This window comes from Elgaria multicarinata, chromosome 6, assembly GCF_023053635.1.
Source record: "Elgaria multicarinata webbii isolate HBS135686 ecotype San Diego chromosome 6, rElgMul1.1.pri, whole genome shotgun sequence".
Classification (NCBI taxonomy): domain Eukaryota; kingdom Metazoa; phylum Chordata; class Lepidosauria; order Squamata; family Anguidae; genus Elgaria; species Elgaria multicarinata.
In genome coordinates this window covers 111,587,277-111,608,614 of record NC_086176.1, presented here as the reverse complement: position 1 = coordinate 111,608,614, position 21,338 = coordinate 111,587,277, and the positions used below count along the sequence as shown (strand labels likewise).

At 44.3% G+C, this 21,338-nt stretch overlaps 1 protein-coding gene across 1 annotated transcript in view; it reads left to right on the top strand.

The window, feature by feature from the left end:
* SETBP1 (SET binding protein 1) overlaps positions 1-21,338 on the top strand; it is a 316,969-nt gene that overhangs the window by 215,703 nt on the left and 79,928 nt on the right. The window contains exon 3 of the mRNA XM_063128296.1: positions 12,405-15,858. Within this exon, the coding sequence (XP_062984366.1) occupies positions 12,405-15,858 (3,454 nt within the window). The remainder of the gene's footprint in view (positions 1-12,404; positions 15,859-21,338) is intronic.

The following is a 21,338-nucleotide window of genomic DNA, read 5'->3' as shown; positions in this document are numbered from 1 at the left end:
GCCTGATGATAGGGCCTGCCCTGCACACAACCCACAACCTTCCTTCCAATTTTGGAACTTTGGATGTTACGGGAATTGCCATGGAACTGACAGGACAATCTCGGCCCACCTGTGCAGCTTCAAAGCTAGGAGGAAATCCTGGCACCATGGCAAACTTGGTGAGCGAAATTTTCTGAACTAATATGAACTAATGAGCATTCAGTGTAATTGACTTCTATGGAATCCACGTCAGTTTCATATATTCATGAAGTGGTGGGGAATACTGGCCACATTTGGCTCAGTTGTCAAACGGTTTCCCTTTAGTAACGACTCTTAGCTGAAATTTGGACAGACGTTTGTGTGTGGTGTGGTGAAGAAGCAACTGAAGGTTTGGTTTATGAAAGATTAACTCAGATCCTTCTTTTCTTTCGCACAAAGTCTCCTTTCCTGAGCTCCTATTTTATACACCCGTTGTTTAAATATTTACACAGGCTGAGCCACGTTTTCGATGTTTGCAACATTTGCCATAGCTCTATCCTTTTCTTTCACACCAGCAAATACAAGTTTCGCTATGTACAAAAGTACTTGGAAAGATCCCCCTAGAGAACTTGCATTCAGTAAGCGTAGCAGGTTTATGATACACACAAGTTCTTTCTGTTTATTTTGTCATGGAAGCGGCAGAGCAGAAACTGCAGTCGTTGATACAGGAGTTACCCTGCCCTACTGAGTAAAGCTCTGAACCAGTGATTTTGTCGTTGTCGTTGTTGTTGTTCATAGGAGAAGCACAAGAGATTCTACAGAAGGCAAAGACTCACTATAAAGAAGAGTTGGTATAGTCTTCCTCACAAGTTGCCATAGGATTATTTTAATGGGTATAGCTGCGATTTGGGGTTCTGAAATGCATGGCCCACTCCTGTGGCCTCCCATGCCATGCAAAAAGTAGATAAGGTTTAGTCAATGTACCTTGCACCAAGGCAAACTGTAATGTATCAGGGGAGCAACCAGGGATTACTGTAGCAGAACACTACAATGGTACCTGTATCGGTCCATCATCAGTTAAATTATCCATGAATCAACCTTGGGGTATTAGCCAAAGTTAGTCCTATATAGAGTTAAGATTAAAAGGTTAAAATTAAAAGGACTTATGTTGGTTGTAACTAGGCTGACCATATGAAAAGGAGGACAGGGCTCCTGTATCTTTAACAGTTGCATAAAAAAAGGGAATTTCTGCAGGTGTCATTTGTATATATGGGGAACCTGGTGAAATTTCCTCTTCATCACACCAGTTAAAGCTGCAGGTGCCCTGCCCTCTCTTGAATCTGGTCACTTGAGTATAGCTCCTGCAGCTTTAACTGTTGTGATGAAGAAGGAATTTCACCAGGTTCTCCATATATACAAACGACTCCTGCTGAAATTCCCTTTTCAATACAACTGTTAAAGATACAGGACCCCTGTCCTCCTTTTCATATGGTCACCCTATTGTAACTAACTTCGATCTCATTCATTTCAATGGGCTTACTCTATGTAGGACTAAACTGGATACTACCCTTGGTCTCCCAGACTTGGTAGGGTTCTGAAAAGCTTCTTGGACAAATTTGGGGTTTGCTTGGCATGATTCAGCTACTCTGGCTGCCAGTCATGGCTCTGCTTCCCAGGCATGGTGGATTCTACTGAGGCCCTGGTCTCAGGGACGTATGTTTTTCTTTATCTTATTTGCTGCCCAGCATTATAAAAGCCAGCTGCCTGTTGCTGCAACCTGTTGAGTCTTTGACTGTAAGCAGCCTTCAACATCCTGGAAACCTGTCTTCCTAAATTCCAGAGTTGAACAAAATGCAAATGAACAAATACAAACAAACTACTGAATATAAGTGAACACCATAGAATATCGCACAATGATCAAAGGCTCCCGCACACATGTTCAAACACAAACTAACATTACTGAATTTCTCGGAAGGGTACAAATGCACAGTTCAAAAGTTGTTAATATTAATGAACATCCAAAATGTGTCTTCTGAACGTTTCAAGGGTAGATTTGTTCACCTTCATATTTATATTTGCGTTTTCAAATCCAAATCTGCCCCCTCACTCCCACCCCCCACCCCCCGGCAAAAAATAATAATCCATCAAATGATAAAATGAAACCAAAGCAAGGAAACAGAATAAATGCATAAAGCAGCTTTAAAGCAGTTCTCTTTTATAAAGAGAATTTGGCTGCAAATTATAATGTATACTTAGAGCTGCCACCTACCCAGAAAAAAAAGGCTAATCTGATCTGCTCCTTTGCCTTTAAGAACGTCTGTTTGGTCCGCCGAATTCTGGAGGTAAAACTTTTCACGACCTGGAGATTTATTTATTTATTTATTTATTTATTACATTTATATACCGCCCCATAGCCAAAGCTTTCTGGGCGGTTTACAAAAGTAAATGGATTGTTTGTTTGAAGCATTTTTACACCATCCTTCACTCTGTTTAGAATTCCTGGGTGCTGTACAATCCATTAAAACATAATCAGAAATACAACCATAAAACAACAGTTCAGGGTGCAACCCTATGCATGTTCAGACAGAAAAAAGTCCCAACATTCCCCAGCCACCTGCTAATATCTGAAAATCAAGCTGTCATTAAAGGCATAGCAGCAAGTCTAGGGTGACCCTATGAAAAGGAGGACAGGGCTCCTGTATCTTTAACAGTTGCATAGAAAAGGGAATTTCAGCAGGTGCCATTTGTATGCATGCAGCACCTGGTGATATTCCCTCATCACCACAACAGTTAAAATTGCAGGAGCCCTGCCTCCTGTGACGAGATACAAAAGAGGGCAGGGCTCCTGCAGCGTTAACTGTTGTGATAAAGAGGAATTTTCACCAGGTTCTCCATATATACAAATATATGCTTTTTATACTGTATTTTGTATTTGTGTTTTTAACCTGTTGGTTGTTTTATTATGGTTTTAATTTTTGTGAACCACCCAGAGAGCTTCGGCTTTTGGGCAGTATAAAAATGAAATAAATAAATAAATAAATAAATGACCCCTCCTGAAATTCCCTTTTCAATACAACTGTTAAAGATACAGGAGCCCTGTCCTCCTTTCCATATGGTCACCCTATGCAAGTCAACATGGTAAAGGTGAGCTGGTATAGGATGGGGATGTGGAGATCATAGGTGTGCACCCAGGGAATTATTATTTTTTGAAGGCGAAAATTTATTTAATACTCAATCATAAAGGACATTATTTTTATTCATTTATTTATTAAACACTGTAAACACGGATGCTCTACTCCGCGCTCGGCTTGCCTGTCCGTGGGAGGGTTGTTGCAGGTGTGGGGGAAGGAATGAGGAGACGCTCCTCAAGCCCCACCAGTGGTGCAGGACACGGAATAACGGGCTCAAGTTAAAGGAAGCCAGATTCCCACTGGACATCAGGAAAAACTTTCTGACTGTTAGAGCAGTACGACAATGGAATCAGTTACCTAGGGAGGTTGTGGGCTCTCCCACCCTAGAGGCCTTCAAGAGGCAGCTGGACAAGCATCTGTCAGGGATGCTTTAGGGTAGATTCCTGCATTGAGCAGGGGGTTGGACTCGATGGCCTTGTGGGCCCCTTCCAACTCTGCTATTCTATGATTCTATGAAGGGTAGCACAGCTGAGTAAGCGTAGCTTCCATTCCAGGTATGGGACCTAGATGACTTATTTGTGTGTTGGCTAAGGAGAGTATGAAGATACAGAAGCGTCAGGTGGATATTTCCATGGGCATGGCAGTATACCTTTGGGACCTATGTACCTGCAGAACTCCAAGTGCTAATATTCAGAGTAAAAGCTTTATTCCGGATAGGGCATTTGCCCAGGTCACTTGATAAATAGAGATAGGTAACATGGTATCTGCACATGTCCATAGTGTCATGTGCAGATAGTTTAAACCCTTGGAGTTACAGGGCTCCCCATAGAAGCTGTGTTCACACTAATCCATTGTTAGGGAACATGGCCAGATTCACGTGCGGAGTTATGAAATGGCCTATGCTATAAAATTGCGTCGGTAGAGAAGTGAGCCCTCTGTGGGTCGCTGCAACCTCTTTGCATCTGTGTCAGTGGCAAGACTTTGTCGTTTCTAAATGGCACTTGAAGGCCATTTGAAGTGCCTTGGCATTGCCGCTTTGTTCAAACGAGGGTTATTCACTTGGTGTGGGAAGGGTCACGTTTTTGTCAGTAGGGCCGTTGTACTGTATTTAAGCTCTGATGTTTCTCACACAGCTGCCCCGAAACCAAACCGCCAAACCGTGTTGCTCTCGGCCACAATATTTAAATGGATTTGTTATGTCAGCAGTGACGGGCCCTTTGTGAAAGCTGACAGAAGAATTCTATTGTTCTGAGTTTTCCCAGACTCTGCTCCTGATACAGGCCTCTGAAGATGGCCAGCCTGATGGTGAAGAAAACATGCCTAGAGATGGAAAACACTGGGGCTGGAAGGAGGGAAACCAGCCAGACCTACTGCAAGAAAACCAAATTCATTAATATTAGGCTAAAAATCGAATAAAAGCAGTTCGAAACGAAACAGAAACCAAAACTCACAGTTCTTCCCACAGTTCAACATACATCGAACACTCTTCCAGGCAGAGATGTATGAAACTCCTGAAGACCCAGCTCAGTCACAGAGAACATCCACAGTTTGTATGGGCCCCACACCGCCATTTAAAGTGGGGTGTTGCCCCCCTTGTATCATAGAATCATAGAATAGCAGAGTTGGAAGGGGCCTACAAGGCCATCGAGTCCAACCCCCTGCTCAATGCAGGAATCCACCCTAAAGCATCCCTGACAGATGGTTGTCCAGCTGCTTCTTGAAGGCCTCTAGTGTGGGAGAGCCCACAACCTTCCTAGGTAACTGGTTCCATTGTCGTACTGCTCTAACAGTCAGGAAGTTTTTCCTGATGTCCAGCTGGAATCTGGCTTCCTTTAACTTGAAATGCCTGCTTATGTCCAATGTGGGAAGGAGTCAGAGTTGGACTTACAAAAAAACCCCTTTCTGCTTCTGATAAAGGAAGCAAGCTGCTGGTCATCAGAGTGATTGATCCTGGAAATATAGCTGCTTAGGCTGCAGTCTTACGCACACTTATCATTGAATAAGCCTCATTGAACATAACGTACCCTTCCCCAACCTGGTGCCTTTCAGATACATTGGACTACAATTTCCACAATAATGGGAGTTTCCACAATAATGGGAGTTGTAGTAACAAGGAAGATGCCATGTTGGGAAGCTGATCTAATGGGACGTATTTCCATTATGAATAGGATTGTTTTGTGCATTTGTAACCTGTGTTGTGTTGAAAATTAATACCACCTTTTGCTGGTAGCCATTTTGCCACAGAGAAATGTAGCTAGTTTGTTTCCTAGTGGGGTTTGGCTCCTGTATTAGAAAAAAGAAGTGTATACATGTGAGTAGAAGTGGTGGAAGGGGACTTCTCAGATAACAAAACTACAGATGCGATCATGCCACAGTTCTGTGGCCTCAGGCATGGGCGTCACGAAATCACTGCCTCTTATTGTGTTAGTGGCTGAAATCATACTCTTCTGAACTCAGCACCATTCGATATGTTTTTCTCAGGACCATCAGTATGGTGACCATATGAAAAGGAGGACAGGGCTCCTGTATCTTTAAGGGCTCCCGTATAGAAAAGGGACTTTCAGCAGGTGTCATTTGTATGCACGCAGCACCTGGTGAAATTCCCTCTTCATCACAACAGTTCAAGCTGCAGGAGCTCTATTAAAGTGACCAGATACAAAGGAGGGCAGGGCTCCTGCAGCTTGAACTGTTGTGATGAAGAGGGAATTTCACCAGGTGCTGCTGAAATGACACCTGCTGAACGTCCCTTTTCTATGTAATTGTTAAAGATACAGAAGCCCTGTCCTCCTTTTCATAGGGTCACCCTACCATCAGGCTGTCTGTTTTGCCTCTCCTGTTCCTGGACTTGCAGCAATTTTAAGAGCTAAGACCCTCTCAGAGACCTTTAAATAGTTTCCTTTTAGGAAGGAAGGAGGAAGTGGCAACTGGGATAGCATTTCAGCCGTGGTTCTGAACTTTACAATTTCAGGCTGCATTACATCACCCATGTAGAAAAGCCTTCTTCTTTGTTCTTGTGCTTGTGTGTGTGTTTTAAGGCTTCAAAAGAAAGTAAAGACATTACATTAAATCAGTATCTAGCATTTTTATTCTAGAATAGGTGTGGAAGGTGGGGTATTCCAGATCGTAAAAGAACCTTGAGCCTCGTGTGGCGCAGAGCGGTAAAGCAGCAGTTTCTGCAGCTGAAACTCTCCCCACGGCCTGAGTTCGATCCCAGCGGAAGCTGGTTTCAGGCAGCCGGCTCGGGTCGACTCAGACTTCCATCCTCCCGAGGTTGGTAAAATAAGTACCAGCTAGCTGGGGGAAAGGTAATAATGGCCAGGGAAGGCAACGGCAAACCACCCCGCTATAAGGCCTGCCAAGAAAACGTCAGCGAAAGCTGGTATCCCTCCAAGAGTCAGTAATAACTCAGTGCTTGCACGAGAGGTTCCTTTCCTTCCTAAAAGAACCTTGCCATGTAGACAGGTCCTGATCCAGATCCTCCTACTACTCTAGAGTAAAAATTTAAAAAGACTTAGCTGCTGGATACAGATTGAAAGTAATGTCTGTTTTGGCCCTAATATGGAGGGCATGTTTTATATACATAGTCTGTATTTACATGCACTGCCCAGTCTCCATCCATCTGCTCCTAACACTTAAAAAAAAAAAAGATGATGAAACTTACTGATCAAGTTTCTGTTTACCCTTTAATACTTTCTGCAAAGAGCCTGTGCTAATTAACCCAGAGAAAGAATCAGTGATATGTGTTTTTTATTTTTATTTTCCCCCTTCCAAGATTCAGGGTGATTAGAATATGAAAATGACAAGCACATTGGTGCAAATGTTTTAAAATCACAGCAGACAGCAATTAGTGGCTTGAGAAACAGCTGCTTATCTATCCAGATAAGGATTCTTAATAGGGAATTACACTTGAGGAACCATTTTTGCAGATGGATCGCCTAATGCTTTAAAGAAGAGAGCATTGAAGTATTAACTTTGATTTCTGAGCCAGTTTTTTATCGAGCAATCTGGGTGAAGCTTCTTCGAGAAGGTGGATTTTGGAATTAGAGAGAGAGGGGTTACTTACAGGTTAGGAGCTGATATCCCTCCTTCCTTTTTTTTTAAAAAACAAAAACAAACAGCACGTAGAACTTGTTTTGCAGTCTCTTGTTTACATGCTTGATCTCTGGATTACAGAGTAACCTCATTTTGGTTGGTATATATCGATGACACAGCTGTCCGTGTTGCTTGAACAGGGAGAGAGAAAGAAAAACCCTGAATACAGGTTGATTAGGCAAGTTGCTTAAAGTTTGAAGCATTAAGCTAATCAATGGAGTACTTGGAGTAGTACTTGGAGAGGCTTGGAGTGTGGCAACGAGGGACAAGGCCTTTTTGGTGGTGGCCCCCAGACTTTGGAACGATCTCCCTGACGAGGCTCGCCTGGCGCCAACGCTGCTATCTTTCCGGCGCCAGGTTGACTTTCCTCTTTGCCCAGGCATATGGCGGCACATCTTAATCACCCACATGTTTAGTTTTTTAAACAGTTTTTAATGCTTTATGTGTGTATGTTCTCTGTTTTAGAATTTTAAATTTTGTATATTTGTTTTTATCTTAATTTTAGAATTTCTGTAAACCGCCCAGAGAGCCCTGGCTATGGGGGTGGTATGTAAGTGTAATAAATAAATAAACAGAATAGATGTGCACATGCCATGCCCCAGCGGCCATATGCACACACCCCTCTCCCATGACTTCCCCCTTCTGCTGCCAAATTCCTTTCCCCAACATAAATCACTCTTCCTCCTCTGATGCTATCAGTGAGAAAATTGAAATCTGTATCATGATTGCTGGGATGTGTATTATGTGTGTGTATAAGTGTGTGTGCAACCCCCAACTGGACGTCACATGTAGCCCTTGGAGCTGAAAACGTTGTTGCAATCCTGGTGTAAATGATCATTTACTAGCATGTTGAGCTCGTCCTGTGAGTAGAGTTGCAACCAAAATTTTGCAACAAGTGAGGTTTCCTGCTTGGGAGCTACATTGAGGAATTAGAAAGGTTAGGCTGATAACATTTGCCATGGTAGTCCATTGTTAAACGGTCACCAAGCTTCAGCTAACAAGGCAATTGGAAGGACTGCACTCAAGCAAGGAAAGCATGGCGACTGAATTCAGACAAACCTCTAACCATGGTTTAGAGGATCATGAAAGAGCCATAGGCTTGTGTATTTCCTCCTTCCCCACCTCTTTCCTCCTCCCCTTAGAATCATAGAATCATAGAATAGCAGAGTTGGAAGGGGCCTACAAGGCCATCGAGTCCAACCCCCTGCTCAATGCAGGAATCATAGAATCGTAGAGTTGGAAGGGGCCTATAAGGCCATCGAGTCCAACTCTCTGCTCAATGCAGGAATCCACCCTAAAGCATCCCTGACAGGTGGTTGTCCAGCTGCCTCTTGAAGGCCTCCAGTGTGGGAGAGCCCACAACCTCACCAGGCAACTGATTCCATTGTCGTACTGCTCTAACAGTCAGGAAGTTTTTCCTGATGTCCAGCTGGAATCTGGCTTCCTTTAACTTGATCCCGTTATTCCGTGTCCTGCACTCTGGGAGGATCAAGAAGAGATCCTGGCCCTCCTCTGTCTGACAGCCTTACATGTGGGGCTTCATAGATTACTTCCTGGCTTTGTGGTCAAACCATAGTTTGCTGTTATTCCTGAACCATGATTGCAAACCATGACTGCAAACCATAATCAGATCCCGATCTGGCAGACCTCCCACCCAAACAAAGGCTTGAACCTTCAGCCAGCAGCAGCCGTAGCAGCAGACATACTCCACACACAGTGTAAGATGGCGTTTTGTCTTGTCAGGCCAATATGCTGAGGTCCTGGTCGTTGGTTTAGCAGATTTCCTTTATTGCTGTTCCCATCACCTCACAAGTTATTTGTTGCTTCATGGTCCAGCCAGAGGGAAACACTTTACTGCTACTTTAAATGTTATAGATACCCGCACAAATAGTGAAGGCCACAGCTAGACCGAAGGTTTATCCCTGGATCGTCCAGGGGTCAAACCTGTTCACCTAGGTGACACACAGGGGATCCAGTGCTCAGGCAGGGGCGAACCCTGGATGATCCCAGGATAAACCTTAGGTCTAGCGGTGGCCGAAGTTAAAGTGAATCAAGGTTGTTGTTTTTCTAGCATTGGACTAAGATGATGATGGTGGTGGTGGTGATGATGATGATGATGATGATGATGATGATGATGTATTTATATTTATATAGCACAAGTTTCAGAGCACTTCGCACCTCACTTATTATCTTATAATCCTTACAGCAAGCCCTGTACAGCAGCTATCGCTACCCCCTTATTGAGAAGGGCTGAGGCTAAGAGATATGTCAGTGGTGAGATTTGAACATGGGACTTCCTGATTGCAGGTTCAGTGATTTAGCCACTGTGCTATTCCAAATGGCTTCATTATCTTCACCATCATCATCATCATCATCATCAATAATAATTGATATAGTGCTTTCTAACAAAGTGTTGTACATGAGATAAAATAGGTCATGGCAGCCGTATAAACATGTTTTGACCAATGAGCTGGTTGGTGTTTTGTGGGTGTTCTGGAGAGTCAAAGGAAGGAGGGAGTGACAGCTTAACTTACCTGTCTCTTCCTCCTCCCTTTGACTCTGTCATTCCCTTGGCATGGTGGCTGATGCTTTGCATTTGTTCTTCCCTCTGACTTCTGACCAGGGCTGGGCAAGTTGGTGCCCTCCAGATATTTTGGAGTACAACTGAGAGCTGGGGTGGCACAGTTATTTTGAGTGATGAACTGCAACTGGGGAGATCCGGGTTCTAGACGCCACTCAGCCAGGACGCTCACTGGTTGGCTGTGAAGCCAATCACTGACTCTCAGAATAACTAACTCACAGGATTGTTGTGCGGATAAAATGGAGAGGAGTTGGGTTGTGTATGCTGCCTTTGTCTCCTTGGGAAAAAATGGGATATAAGTGTAACCAATAAATGAATGATCTCCATTATGGCCAATGATCAGGGATTACGAGTTTCAGTCCAAAACATCTGGAGGGCACCAGGTTGCCTCTCCCTTGCTTTTGACATTAGAGCTCACCTGGCAGGGCGCAAAGTAAAGCCAAAACATTTGGAGCAATGAGATCAGGCAAAGAGCTAGATGGATGTACTTTGGGCAAAACACCCCCCCGAGTGTGTTTCTTTCAGCTTGCTTTGCCGGTCATGTTGTGTCAACAGGCTACACATATCAGTTGCAGTTAATGAAACCCGACCTGCTCCAAACCAAAGGATTTGTAGTTACTATGCAGCAGGGAAACATGTGGGAGGATTTTTCTTCTCCTTCCCAGAATGTGCAATCCTGAAAACTCAGGTGAGGGTCTTAAGAGCAGTGGTCTCAAGGAGAAGAGTGGAGGAGGATAATAATAATAATAATAATAATAATAATAATAATAATAATAATAATAATAATAATAGCAGCAGCAGCAGCAGCAGCAGCAGGAAAAGGTCACAATTATTCCATTAGTCACATCGGTCACGAGCATCACATCAAAAAACTGTACAGAAAACCTTCAGAAACTGGGCCTGCCAAAACACATCCACACCAACATCCAGAAAGCAGTCGTGCTTAAAACATGTTCAATAGTCAGGAAATTCCTGAATCTGTAAAAGACAGCATGACTTGGCAAAGCCCATCATGTCCATCTAGAAAAGAAATGCTTATGGCAGTGTCTCCCGATGTATGCATGTAGTGCAACCAGTGAGGGCTTGCATGGGTTGGTGGAAGAAGAGAGAAAGAAGGGAAATCTAGAGGCTTGTCAAGATGGGGCGATATCCCCGAGTTCGGCCCGGGATTGTCCCTGTGTGTCCACATGATGCACAGGGGATCCTGGGAGCAGGGAGGGACGATCCCTGCATTTCCCCAGGATATTACCCTACATAGAATCATAGAATAGCAGAGTTGGAAGGGGCCTACAAGGCCATCGAGTCCAATCCCCTGCTCAATGCAGGAATCCACCCTAAAGCATCCCTGACAGATGGTTGTCCAGCTGCCTGGAAGAACGAAATGTACACAGTTTTTACTCTGAATATTAGCAATTATAGTTCTGCAGGTACATAGGTCCCAAAGGTATACTGCCATGCCCATGGAAATATCCGCCTGACGCTTCTGTATCTTCATACTCTCCTTAGCCAACACACAAATAAGTCATCTAGGTCCCATACCTGGAATGGAAGCTATGCTTACTCAGCTGTGCTACCCTTCATAGAATCATAGAATAGCAGAGTTGGAAGGGCATCGAGTCCAACCCCTTGCTCAATGCAAGAATCCACCCTAAAGCATCACTGACAGATGGTTGTCCAGCTGCCTCTTGAAGACCTCTAGTGTGGAAGAGCCCACAACCTCCCTAGGTAACTGGTTCCATTGTCGTACTGCTCTAACAGTCAGGAAGTTTTTCTTGATGTCCAGCTGGAATCTGGCTTCCTTTAACTTGAGCCCGTTATTCCATGACCTGCACTATGGGAGGATCGAGAAGAGATCCTGGCCGTCCTCTGTGTGACAACCTTTTAAGTCTTTGAAGAGTGCTTAAAATGTCCTGGTTTTTCCTGCGGTCCTGGGATGATCCCGAGACTGCAGGACGTGTGGGCAGCTATCCCGGTTTGTCCCGGCTCCTCACAAGTAACCGCAAGGAGCCAGGCACGGGGCACAGAGCTCCTCAGGAGTTCCGTGCCAATCGGGGGTGGGGTGGGGGGAGCAGGAGTAGTTTTTTTTCTAAAAATAAATAAATACCTTTATCGCTGGAGTGCTCCTGTGCTCATTTTCGATAAAACAAAAACAAAATGGCGTCCATGACATCCCCTTTCTCCCAAGACATTGCATGCCATGTGTAGACTGAGGGGGAGGATCTTGCGATTAGCATATCACGAGATCCTCCCCCTCCACCCCCCTGGTGTAGACATGCCCTAGGATAGCTGTGCATTACTCCCACAACCAAGAAAATCCTTTGTGTGAAGGAGAAATGGAGAACCTCTTACCCCAAAAAGCTCACAAATCATTCCGACGTGTGGTGCTTTCTTAATGAACAATACCCTACAGAAGTAGCTGATCTCCTACTCTACTCGTATGAAGTCAGCATCCATGTGTTTTTGTTTACTTTCAAGGATCCTTGCAATACTTGTTGATTTCTGTTTAGAATAGAAACGTAGCAACGTTGGTGTAAAAAGCAGATGAAAATTATTATATTGTTCAACTGCAAGGGGAAGGGAGGAATTTCCTGATGTTTTGGGGGTACAGAAGAGATAACATTTTCACTTCTCCTCCTTCCCAGGTCTATGAAAGGCTGCAAAAGCATTCTGCTGTGCACTATGATCCAGGCCTGCAACAGGACTTCACCAGTGACACCTTAAAATCACGGCACCAGCAAAAAAGCAACAACCAGCATCATCTTGACTGGTCGATGAGTTCCGAATCTGGATCAGCCTCCCAAACCTGCTTCATTGCCCCAGAGCCAAATCGAGAAGTTACTAGTTCCACCAAGATCCTTGCTTTGGAGCCCACAGTATCTTTCAGCAAGTCCCAAGCTAAGAAATCCAATGCCAGCAACACATGGGGTCAGTTGCCAAGTGCTAATAACAAAGACCATGCCATATGCAGTGCAGTCTCGGGGTCAAATTCTCTCGGGGTAACTTCCCAGCCTAACAATCTTTCTGATTGCAATGGCTTTTCACCGCTAGTGAGTCAAGAGGGAGGGGGACAAATGGAAGCCCTCGATCAACCCACTGGCAGCACAAAGAAAAAGTCCAGTAAGAAAGACTTAATTAACCAATCTATCCAAAACGCAGACATAGAATGGGTGAAGAGTGCTCAGAAGTCATTTGAAGCCAAACCCCATGACAACATGGAAGGGAAAAAGGAATCCCATGCAACCAAACTGTCGCCCCCCAGGCAAAGCCCGAACTCTGCCAGCAGTTCTGAAAATGATGCTAGTCATGTACGAATTACTATCCCAATTAAGACATCAACAGTGGAGCCGCCTGGCCACAAAAGGAAGAAACGGCAGTCTGCAAAAATGGCTGTTGACAGGAACGTCACAGAGAAAATCCCACCTTCTGGACATTCTGTGAGCAGTGATGTTGCCAGTAGGACTAACTCACAAGCAGAGCTGTGTAAGAAAGATCTACGAGTCACAAAGCAAATGAAAGCTACTGAGAGTGAGTCTCCCCTGGCACCAGTGGAAAACAATGAGATAATCAATAAGTCACCCACAAACAATGCTACCAGACTCAGAAAGTCCACAGTTGTGACATCTGCTTCAATGACAAATGGTATCCCCACACCCAGCAAGCAAGCAGAAGTTCAGCATCCGAAGTTTTCCGCAAAACGAAGGTGGACTTGCAGCAAACCTAAAAATCTGCTCCGGGAACCTTCACTAGGCCCCTCTGAGAAACTGATGGTAGAACCTCCTTCAGCTTATCCCATAACTCCATCCAGTCCTCTGTACACCAATACAGACAGTCTTACTGTGATTACTCCCATCAAGAAGAAAAGGGGGAGACCAAAGAAACAACCTTTGCTCACTGTCGAAACCATCCACGAAGGAACGTCCACCAGCCCCGTCAGTCCAATCAATCGGGAATTTCCCGGTACGAAAAAAAGGAAGAGGCGACGGAACTTGGTGAAGCTAGCCCAAATGGCTCCAGGAGAAGATAATTCTATCAGTGAGCTGAAATTTCACAAAAAGGTTGGCAAGCTTGGTGTGTTGGATAAGAAGACCATCAAGACCATCAACAAAATGAAGACCCTCAAGAGGAAGAACCTTTTGAGCCAGATCTTATCCTGCTCTAGTAGCATTGCTTTGAAAACAAAAACTCAGCCACCAGCTAGTACGGGGGCTCCAACCATTGATGCCAGACTAGGGAAGCAAATAAATGTGAGCAAGAGAGGGACTATCTACATTGGCAAGAAAAGGGGAAGGAAGCCAAGATCTGAGTTGCAGCCCCCAATGGAAGAACCTAAAACAGCCATCAAGCATTTGAGGCCTGTATCCAGCCAGCCAGAAAACCCAGCAGTGCCTTGCACCTTGCAGTCGCTCGTGGCATCATCACCAGCAGTTCTTCATCCTCTTTCGACTCAGTTAGTGGGGTCTAATGGCAACCTTAGCCCCGCCAGCACTGAAACAAATTTTTCAGAGTTAAAGACTATGCCAAATCTACAGCCCATAAGCGCTCTTCCCACAAAAACTCAGAAAGGGATACATGGTGGGACTTGGAAGTTGTCCCCACCCAGGCTCATGGCAAATTCTCCTTCCCACCTTTGTGATATAGGCTCCCTAAAGGAAGTCACACTGTCTCCGGTGAGTGAGTCCCATAGTGAGGAAACCATACCAAGTGATAGTGGGATCGGTACTGACAACAACAGTACTTCCGACCAAGCGGAGAAGACTTCAGAATCTCGTCGAAGATATTCGTTCGATTTTTGCAGCCTGGACAATCCGGAGGCCATTCAGTCTGACACCAGCACTAAGAACAGGCATAGTCACCGGCAGAAGCATCTAATTGTTGATAACTTTCTCTCTCATGAGACTATGAAAAAACCAAAGCACAAGAGGAAGAGGAAAAACTTGCAGAACAGAGACGACCTCCAGTTTCTGGCGGATCTGGAAGAGCTCATCAGCAAGTTCCAAGTTTTCAGGATTTCTCACAGGAGCTACACGTTTTACCACGAAAATCCATATCCCAGCATTTTTAGGATTAACTTCGATCACTATTACCCTGTGCCATATATCCAGTATGACCCATTGCTATATCTTCGCAGGACCTCTGACATGAAGTCTAAGAAGAAGCGTGGTAGACCTGCCAAAACCAATGACACCATGACGAAGGTGCCTTTCTTACAAGGGTTTGGTTACCCTATTCCCAGTGGGAGTTACTATGCACCCTATGGAATGCCTTACACATCAATGCCTATGATGAATCTTGGTTACTACAGTCAGTACCCAGCTCCTTTGTACTTGTCCCACACACTTGGAGCAGCTTCTCCATTTATGAGGCCTACCGTGCCCCCTCCCCAGTTCCATGCTAGTTCTCACATGAAGATGCCCAATACTGCCAAGCATAAAATGAAGCATGGTGTCCATCTCCAAACACCAGTAGGGATGGGCCTTGGGGATGTGCATTCTTCATTGACCTCTCCAAAGGTTGCAGGGACAAACATACCCAGCGGCCGACTCCACAAAAGGAAACACAAACATAAGCACAAACACAAGGACGAGCGGATATTGGGGGCTCATGATGACTTGAGCAGTCTCTTTGTTAGCAAGTCCACCGGCTTCTCCAGCCATTCAGTAAGCGACAGATTAAATGTCTCAGACAAAGACCTCTCCTTGCTGAATGAGAAAAGCAAGCATAAAGAGAAACAGAAGCACCAGCATTGTGAAACCGGGCACAAAGGTTCCAAGAGCAATTTTGAAGTGGATACCTTGTCTACGTTGTCACTCTCTGACACCCAACAGTGGGTGCAGAGTAAGGATAAAGGCGACTTGAGTAACGATCCCGTTGACTCGTGCATGAAGAGGTACTCTGGGAACAATGAGAGCAGTACAAGATCTGAGTCCTTGGACGTGTTTGGCGAGATTAATTCCTTGAGCGAAAAGCGGGACAATGACGGGAGCGGAAGCAAAAGGAGGACTTTTGAAGGATTCGGAACGTACAGGGAGAAGGACCTTCAGACCTTCAGAACAAGTAGGAAGGACAGGAGCTCCTATGATCCCTCTGCCACTTCAGGTAGGAATCTGATATGCTTCTCTCATTGCAATCTGTTATTTCCCCCCACCCTCTTGGGCATTTTGATATATACTTGTTTATTCACTGCATTTATGCACTGTTGTTTTGGCAATCCACTCAAGGAGATTCGCTCTTTTAAACAATGTCCTGCAGTCTAATGAGTTCAATACAGAAAGGAAAAGGGATATGGAGGTAAGAAGAAAACAAAGAAATCCAGATACTGTCTCTTTGATATTGTTGTATAATGAAGCCACATATTGACCGTGTGGAATAGTCACTGCAGGAGCCAGCTCTTGGGCAGGGAAGAAGACAAATGGAAGTTGGTTTTGACGAAGCTGATGGAGGAGTCAGGTTGCTGGCCCGTGCTTGCTGAACTTCACCTTTGAGCCTGATGTTTTTGTGTGGGAAAGTGTTCTTAAATAATACAGTGAGCTCTCACACACCCCAGGACGGCTTGAGTGCAAAAGTCCAAGTGCAGTTAAATAAGTAAGTCATTTGAGGGAGGAGGCATTGTTCAGTGGTAGAACCAATGTTTTGCATGCAGAAGTTCCCAGGCTCAAGCCCTAGTATTTCCAGGTAGGGCTGGAAAAGATGCACTGGCAGTCAGAGTCAATATGACTAGGCTAAATGCAGGGCTGAGCAGAGGAAGGGGGCAGTGAGGCCAGTTGGCATAGGCCTACGATTTTAAGGGGGCCTACTCCAAGTCCCCCTGGGCAAAGTTGCTTGATTCTTCTGTTGTTGACGATGAATTTGCCCAAAGAAAAGCACAGAAAGCATTTCTGAATGTGAAGAAGTGATGTCTTCTATACATCTTGAATAAAAGTGCTTGCCATTACCTTTTTTATAAATCGTTTTAGTTCATATGTATTTAGAACTGATTAAAAAATACTTATTGAGCGGTTTGAAATGGGGCCTACATTTCCCATCTGTCCCGGGTCTACTACCAGCTTTGCCCGGCCCTGGCTAAATGGATCAATGCTTTGACTCCATTGATGGAAGCTTTATATGTTCATATGCAGCTTCAGAAACTAAATTGTGGTTCTAGAGACAAATCCAGATGAGTAAAGGTAGTTTCATATCTGTCTCCCCCATGTGGTGGTTGTCAAAACCCACTTCTACATGATAATATTCCATGTAGATGCCATTAACATTTATAAACCGCTTGCTGTGAGCTCTGGCCCAATTGCATAGACAGTGAGTCCACCAGAAGAATTGTCTTACCTCCATATTACACTGCCCATTCCATAAAGCTATTGTCAGAGGCTCTTCTCCGTGTCCTCCACTAAATGAAGTATGGCGAGAGGCAACTGGAAAGAGTGTCTTCTTAGTGGTCTCACCCCATCTGTGAAATGCTCTCCCCGGGGGGCTCACCTCAGTAGAACCTTTCTTGGCTCCAGGCAAATACCGTTTCACTGTCCGAGGCCCTGTAAGAACTTTTAACTCTAAGTGGATTATTTTTTTATGCTGCACTTACGTGTTCTTTTTAATTTTTGTTTGTTGTGTTGTATGTATTGCATTTTTATTGTGTGTAAGCTACCCTGGTAAATGTTATTTGAAGGGCAGGATAAAATACTAGTCAACTTGAAGCTAGCACTGGATGTTCCTAGTAGTTTCTGGCTCTCATATGGAAATTCCCCCAAGCAATTGGGTCAGTGCATGAGGTAAGAAGCTTATGGGTGTAATGGCATGAGAAGTCACAACTTAGAAGTGGTTTTCAGTTACCTTTAAGTAAGGCTGTCACATGAAGACGTTCATTTGGTAAGGAGATACAGTTACCAACATGTTCAACGAAGCACAGAAACAATGGAACCATAGGAACAGTTTTGCTTTATTTAGGACGATTCTTTTGCCTTTATGGTAACTTGAGGAAAGAGAATGGCCCAGTAGGTTGTCCAAGGTTTGAGGTGTCTGGATTCATGTTAGTCTGGTAAATTACCTTACTGTGGGGAAAAGCCTTAAGTACTACTTTATATGATCTGGTTTGAGGTCATGGCCATGTGTGGCCACATAGGAACAATTGTGTGGTGTTTTTTCTGCCTGAACTTTTCATCGTGGGAAGACATTTTTGTCTACCACAGACCAGCTCTTGGAAGACTTGTGCTTCTAGAGACAAATTCAGAAGAGTAAAGGTAGTTACGAGTAAAGGTGGCGGCAAGGGGAAATGGCTGTCCAGACTGAGAAGTTGTGACTTGCGCTGTGATCCTAAGATCGCTGGCTTGCAAGTAATTCCATTCTGTCAGTGAATCTTGATTACAAGGAAATGTGTTTATTCTAGAGCTGAAGCAATAGTACATACCCCCCTTTCAGTATTGGCAGCAATTTATCTTGCACAGCTGCTGAGAAAACATCTTTTGTTTCAACAGAGCTTGTGCATGCACTCCATCTGTGCATTTATTTATTTTTTTCCTGGATAAATGGCAAAAGAGGCCGGTAACCCCAGCAATGCTTGTCTCCATCAAAGTTAATGTGGGTAATGTGCAACAAATGCTTCTTTGTTTAGACATTTATATCTTTTATGATGATGATGATGATGATGATGATGATGATGATAAATTTATTTGTTACCCACCTCTCCCTCTGGATCGAGGCGGGGTACAACAAAATTAAAACCAACATAAAGTATATAAAACTAATTCAAACATTTTAAACCAGTGCATCATTAAAAGCAGCACACCATTAAAAAAGGCATCTTAAAATTCAGCTGGGTAGGCCTGCCGGAAGAGATCAGTCTTTATGGCTTTCTTAAATTCTGGAAGACTGTTAAGTTAATGAATCTTTCCCGGCAAGCCATTCCACAAACTGGGAGCGGCAGAAGAAAAGGTCCTCTGGGTAATAATTGTCAGCCTTGTTTTTGTTGACTGGAATAAATTCTTCCCAGAGGACCTGAGCGTGTGGGGCGGATTGTACGGGAGAAGGCGATCCCACAGGTAGCCTGGACCCAAACCATGTAGGGCTTTAAAGGTGATAACCAACACTTTATATTTCACCCGGAAACTAATTGGCAGCCAGTGAAGAGATTTTAAGACTGGTGTGATGTGGTCACCCCTAGGTGTACTGGTGACCAACCTGGCTGCCATATTTTGAACTAGTTGAGATTTCCAGACTAGGCACAAAGGTAGCCCTATGTAGAGTGCATTGCAGAAGTCGAGCCTCGAAGTTACCAGCACGTGCACAACCGTCTTTAGGTCTTCCGACTCTTAAATAATTTGGTGTCATCGGCAAACTTGGCCGCTTCACTGCTCACTCCTAATTCCAAATCATTTATGAATAAGTTGAAAAGGATTGGTCCCAATACCGATCCCTGTGGGACCCCACTATTTCTCTCTATCGGGAGAATTGGCATTTATTCCTGATCTCTGTTTCCTGTTCTCAGTTACTGATCCATAAGTGGGCCTCTCCTCTTATTCCATGACTACTAAGTTGATTCAGGAGTCTTTGGTGGGGGACTTTATCAAAAACCTTTTGGAAGTCCAAGTAAACAATGTCCAACGGATCACCCCTGTCTACATGTTTGTTGACACTCTCAAAGAATTCTAGTACATTGGTGAGACGGAAAAGGGAATTTCAGCAGGTGTCGTTGTATGCATGCAAGCATCTGGTGAAATTCCCACTTCATTACAACAGTTCAAGCTGCAGGAGCCCTGCCCTCTTTTTATCTGGTCACACTAGGCAGGCCACCTGCAGCTTTAACTGTTGTGATGAAGAGGGAATTTCACCAGGTGCTGCATGCTCACAAATGACACCTGCTGAAATCCCCTTTTCTATACAACTGTTAAAGCTTTACAAGTCCTGTCCTCCTTTTCATATGGTCACCCTATGTAACACAGGTAGCCTACACTGGTCAAATGAAAGAATAAACAGTTTATTTTTTCATACTGTTCTGTTTGGCATCCAGAAAGTCAGTAGCCCTTTTCTGACAGCGTACTCAACGTGTACGCTGAACATAGGAAAGGAAGTAGGATCATGCTGGATGGTTATTTCCCGATGTCTGAACATTCAGCTGTAGCCAATATCCTATTTGTCACTAGCACTAACATAAACTATGTTGTGCTAGTGTAAGTAGGGTGACCATATGAAAAGGAGGACAGGGCTCCTGTAGCTTTAACAGTTGTATTGAAAGGGGAATTTCAGCAGGTGTCATTTTATGCATGCAGCACCTAGTGAAATTCATCACAACAGTTAAAGCTGCAGGAGCCCTGCCTAGCGTGACCAGATACAGAAGAGGGCAGGGTCCCTGCAGCTTTAACTGTTGTGAGGAAGAGGAAATTTCACCAGGTGCTGCATGGATACAAATGGCATCTGCTGAAATTCCCTTTTCTATACAACTGTTAAAGATACTGGATCCCTGTCCTCCTTTCCATATGGTCACCCTAAGTGTCAGCTACCTCAAGTGCAATGCCAATAGCGTTTGCTGGTGCGATGGGTTTTCCGGGGAAGCCGGTGTGACAGAAAATCCTATTGACATTGGGATAGATGTAGCATAAGTAACCACAGGGTAACCGCAGACCCATCGTCCAAAGCGGCTCCCCAAAAGGCCATTCCGCCTCCCCCTGGCCCCTCTGCCTTTCCCCTGACCACTCATTGTTTGGGGTTTCCCATCTGTTTCAGTCCATCCCCCCGCCCTCAAATGGTTGAAATGTTTCTATTAAGGCTTTGAGCTAAAACAGGGTGACCATATGAAAAAGAGGACAGGGCTCCTGTATCTTTTAACAGTTGTATTGAAAAGGGAATTTCAGCAGGTGTCATTTGTATATATGGAGAACTTGGGGAAATTTCCTCTTCATAACAACAGTTAAAGCTGCAGTTGCCCTGCCCTCTTTTAAATCTGGTCACTCTAGTATAGCTCCTGCAGCTTTAACTGTTATGATGAAGAGGGAATTTCACCAGCTTCTCCATATATACAAATGACACCTCCTGAAATTCCCTTTTCTATGCAACTGTTAAAAGATACAGGAGCCCTGTCCTCCTTTCCATATGGTCACCCTAGCTAAAACACGATGATATTGTTTGCATGTTCTTACGTTCTTATACAACTGTTAAAGATACAGGAGCCCTGTCCTCCTTTCCATATGGTCAACCTAGCTAAAACATGATGATATTGTTTGCATGTTCTTACGTTCTTATACAACTGTTAAAGATACAGGAGCCCTGTCCTCCTTTCCATATGGTCACCCTAGCTAAAACATGATGATATTGTTTGCATGTTCTTCCGTTCTTATACAACTGTTAAAGATACAGGAGCCCTGTCCTCCTTTTCATATGGTCACCCTAGCTAAAACATGATGATATTGTTTGCATGTTCTTCCGTTCTTATACAACTGTTAAAGATACAGGAGCCCTGTCCTCCTTTCCATATGGTCACCCTAGCTAAAACACGATGATATTGTTTACATGTTCTTCTGTTCTTATACAGCTGTTAAAGATACAGGAGCCCTGTCCTCCTTTCCATATGGTCAACCTAGCTAAAACACGATGATATT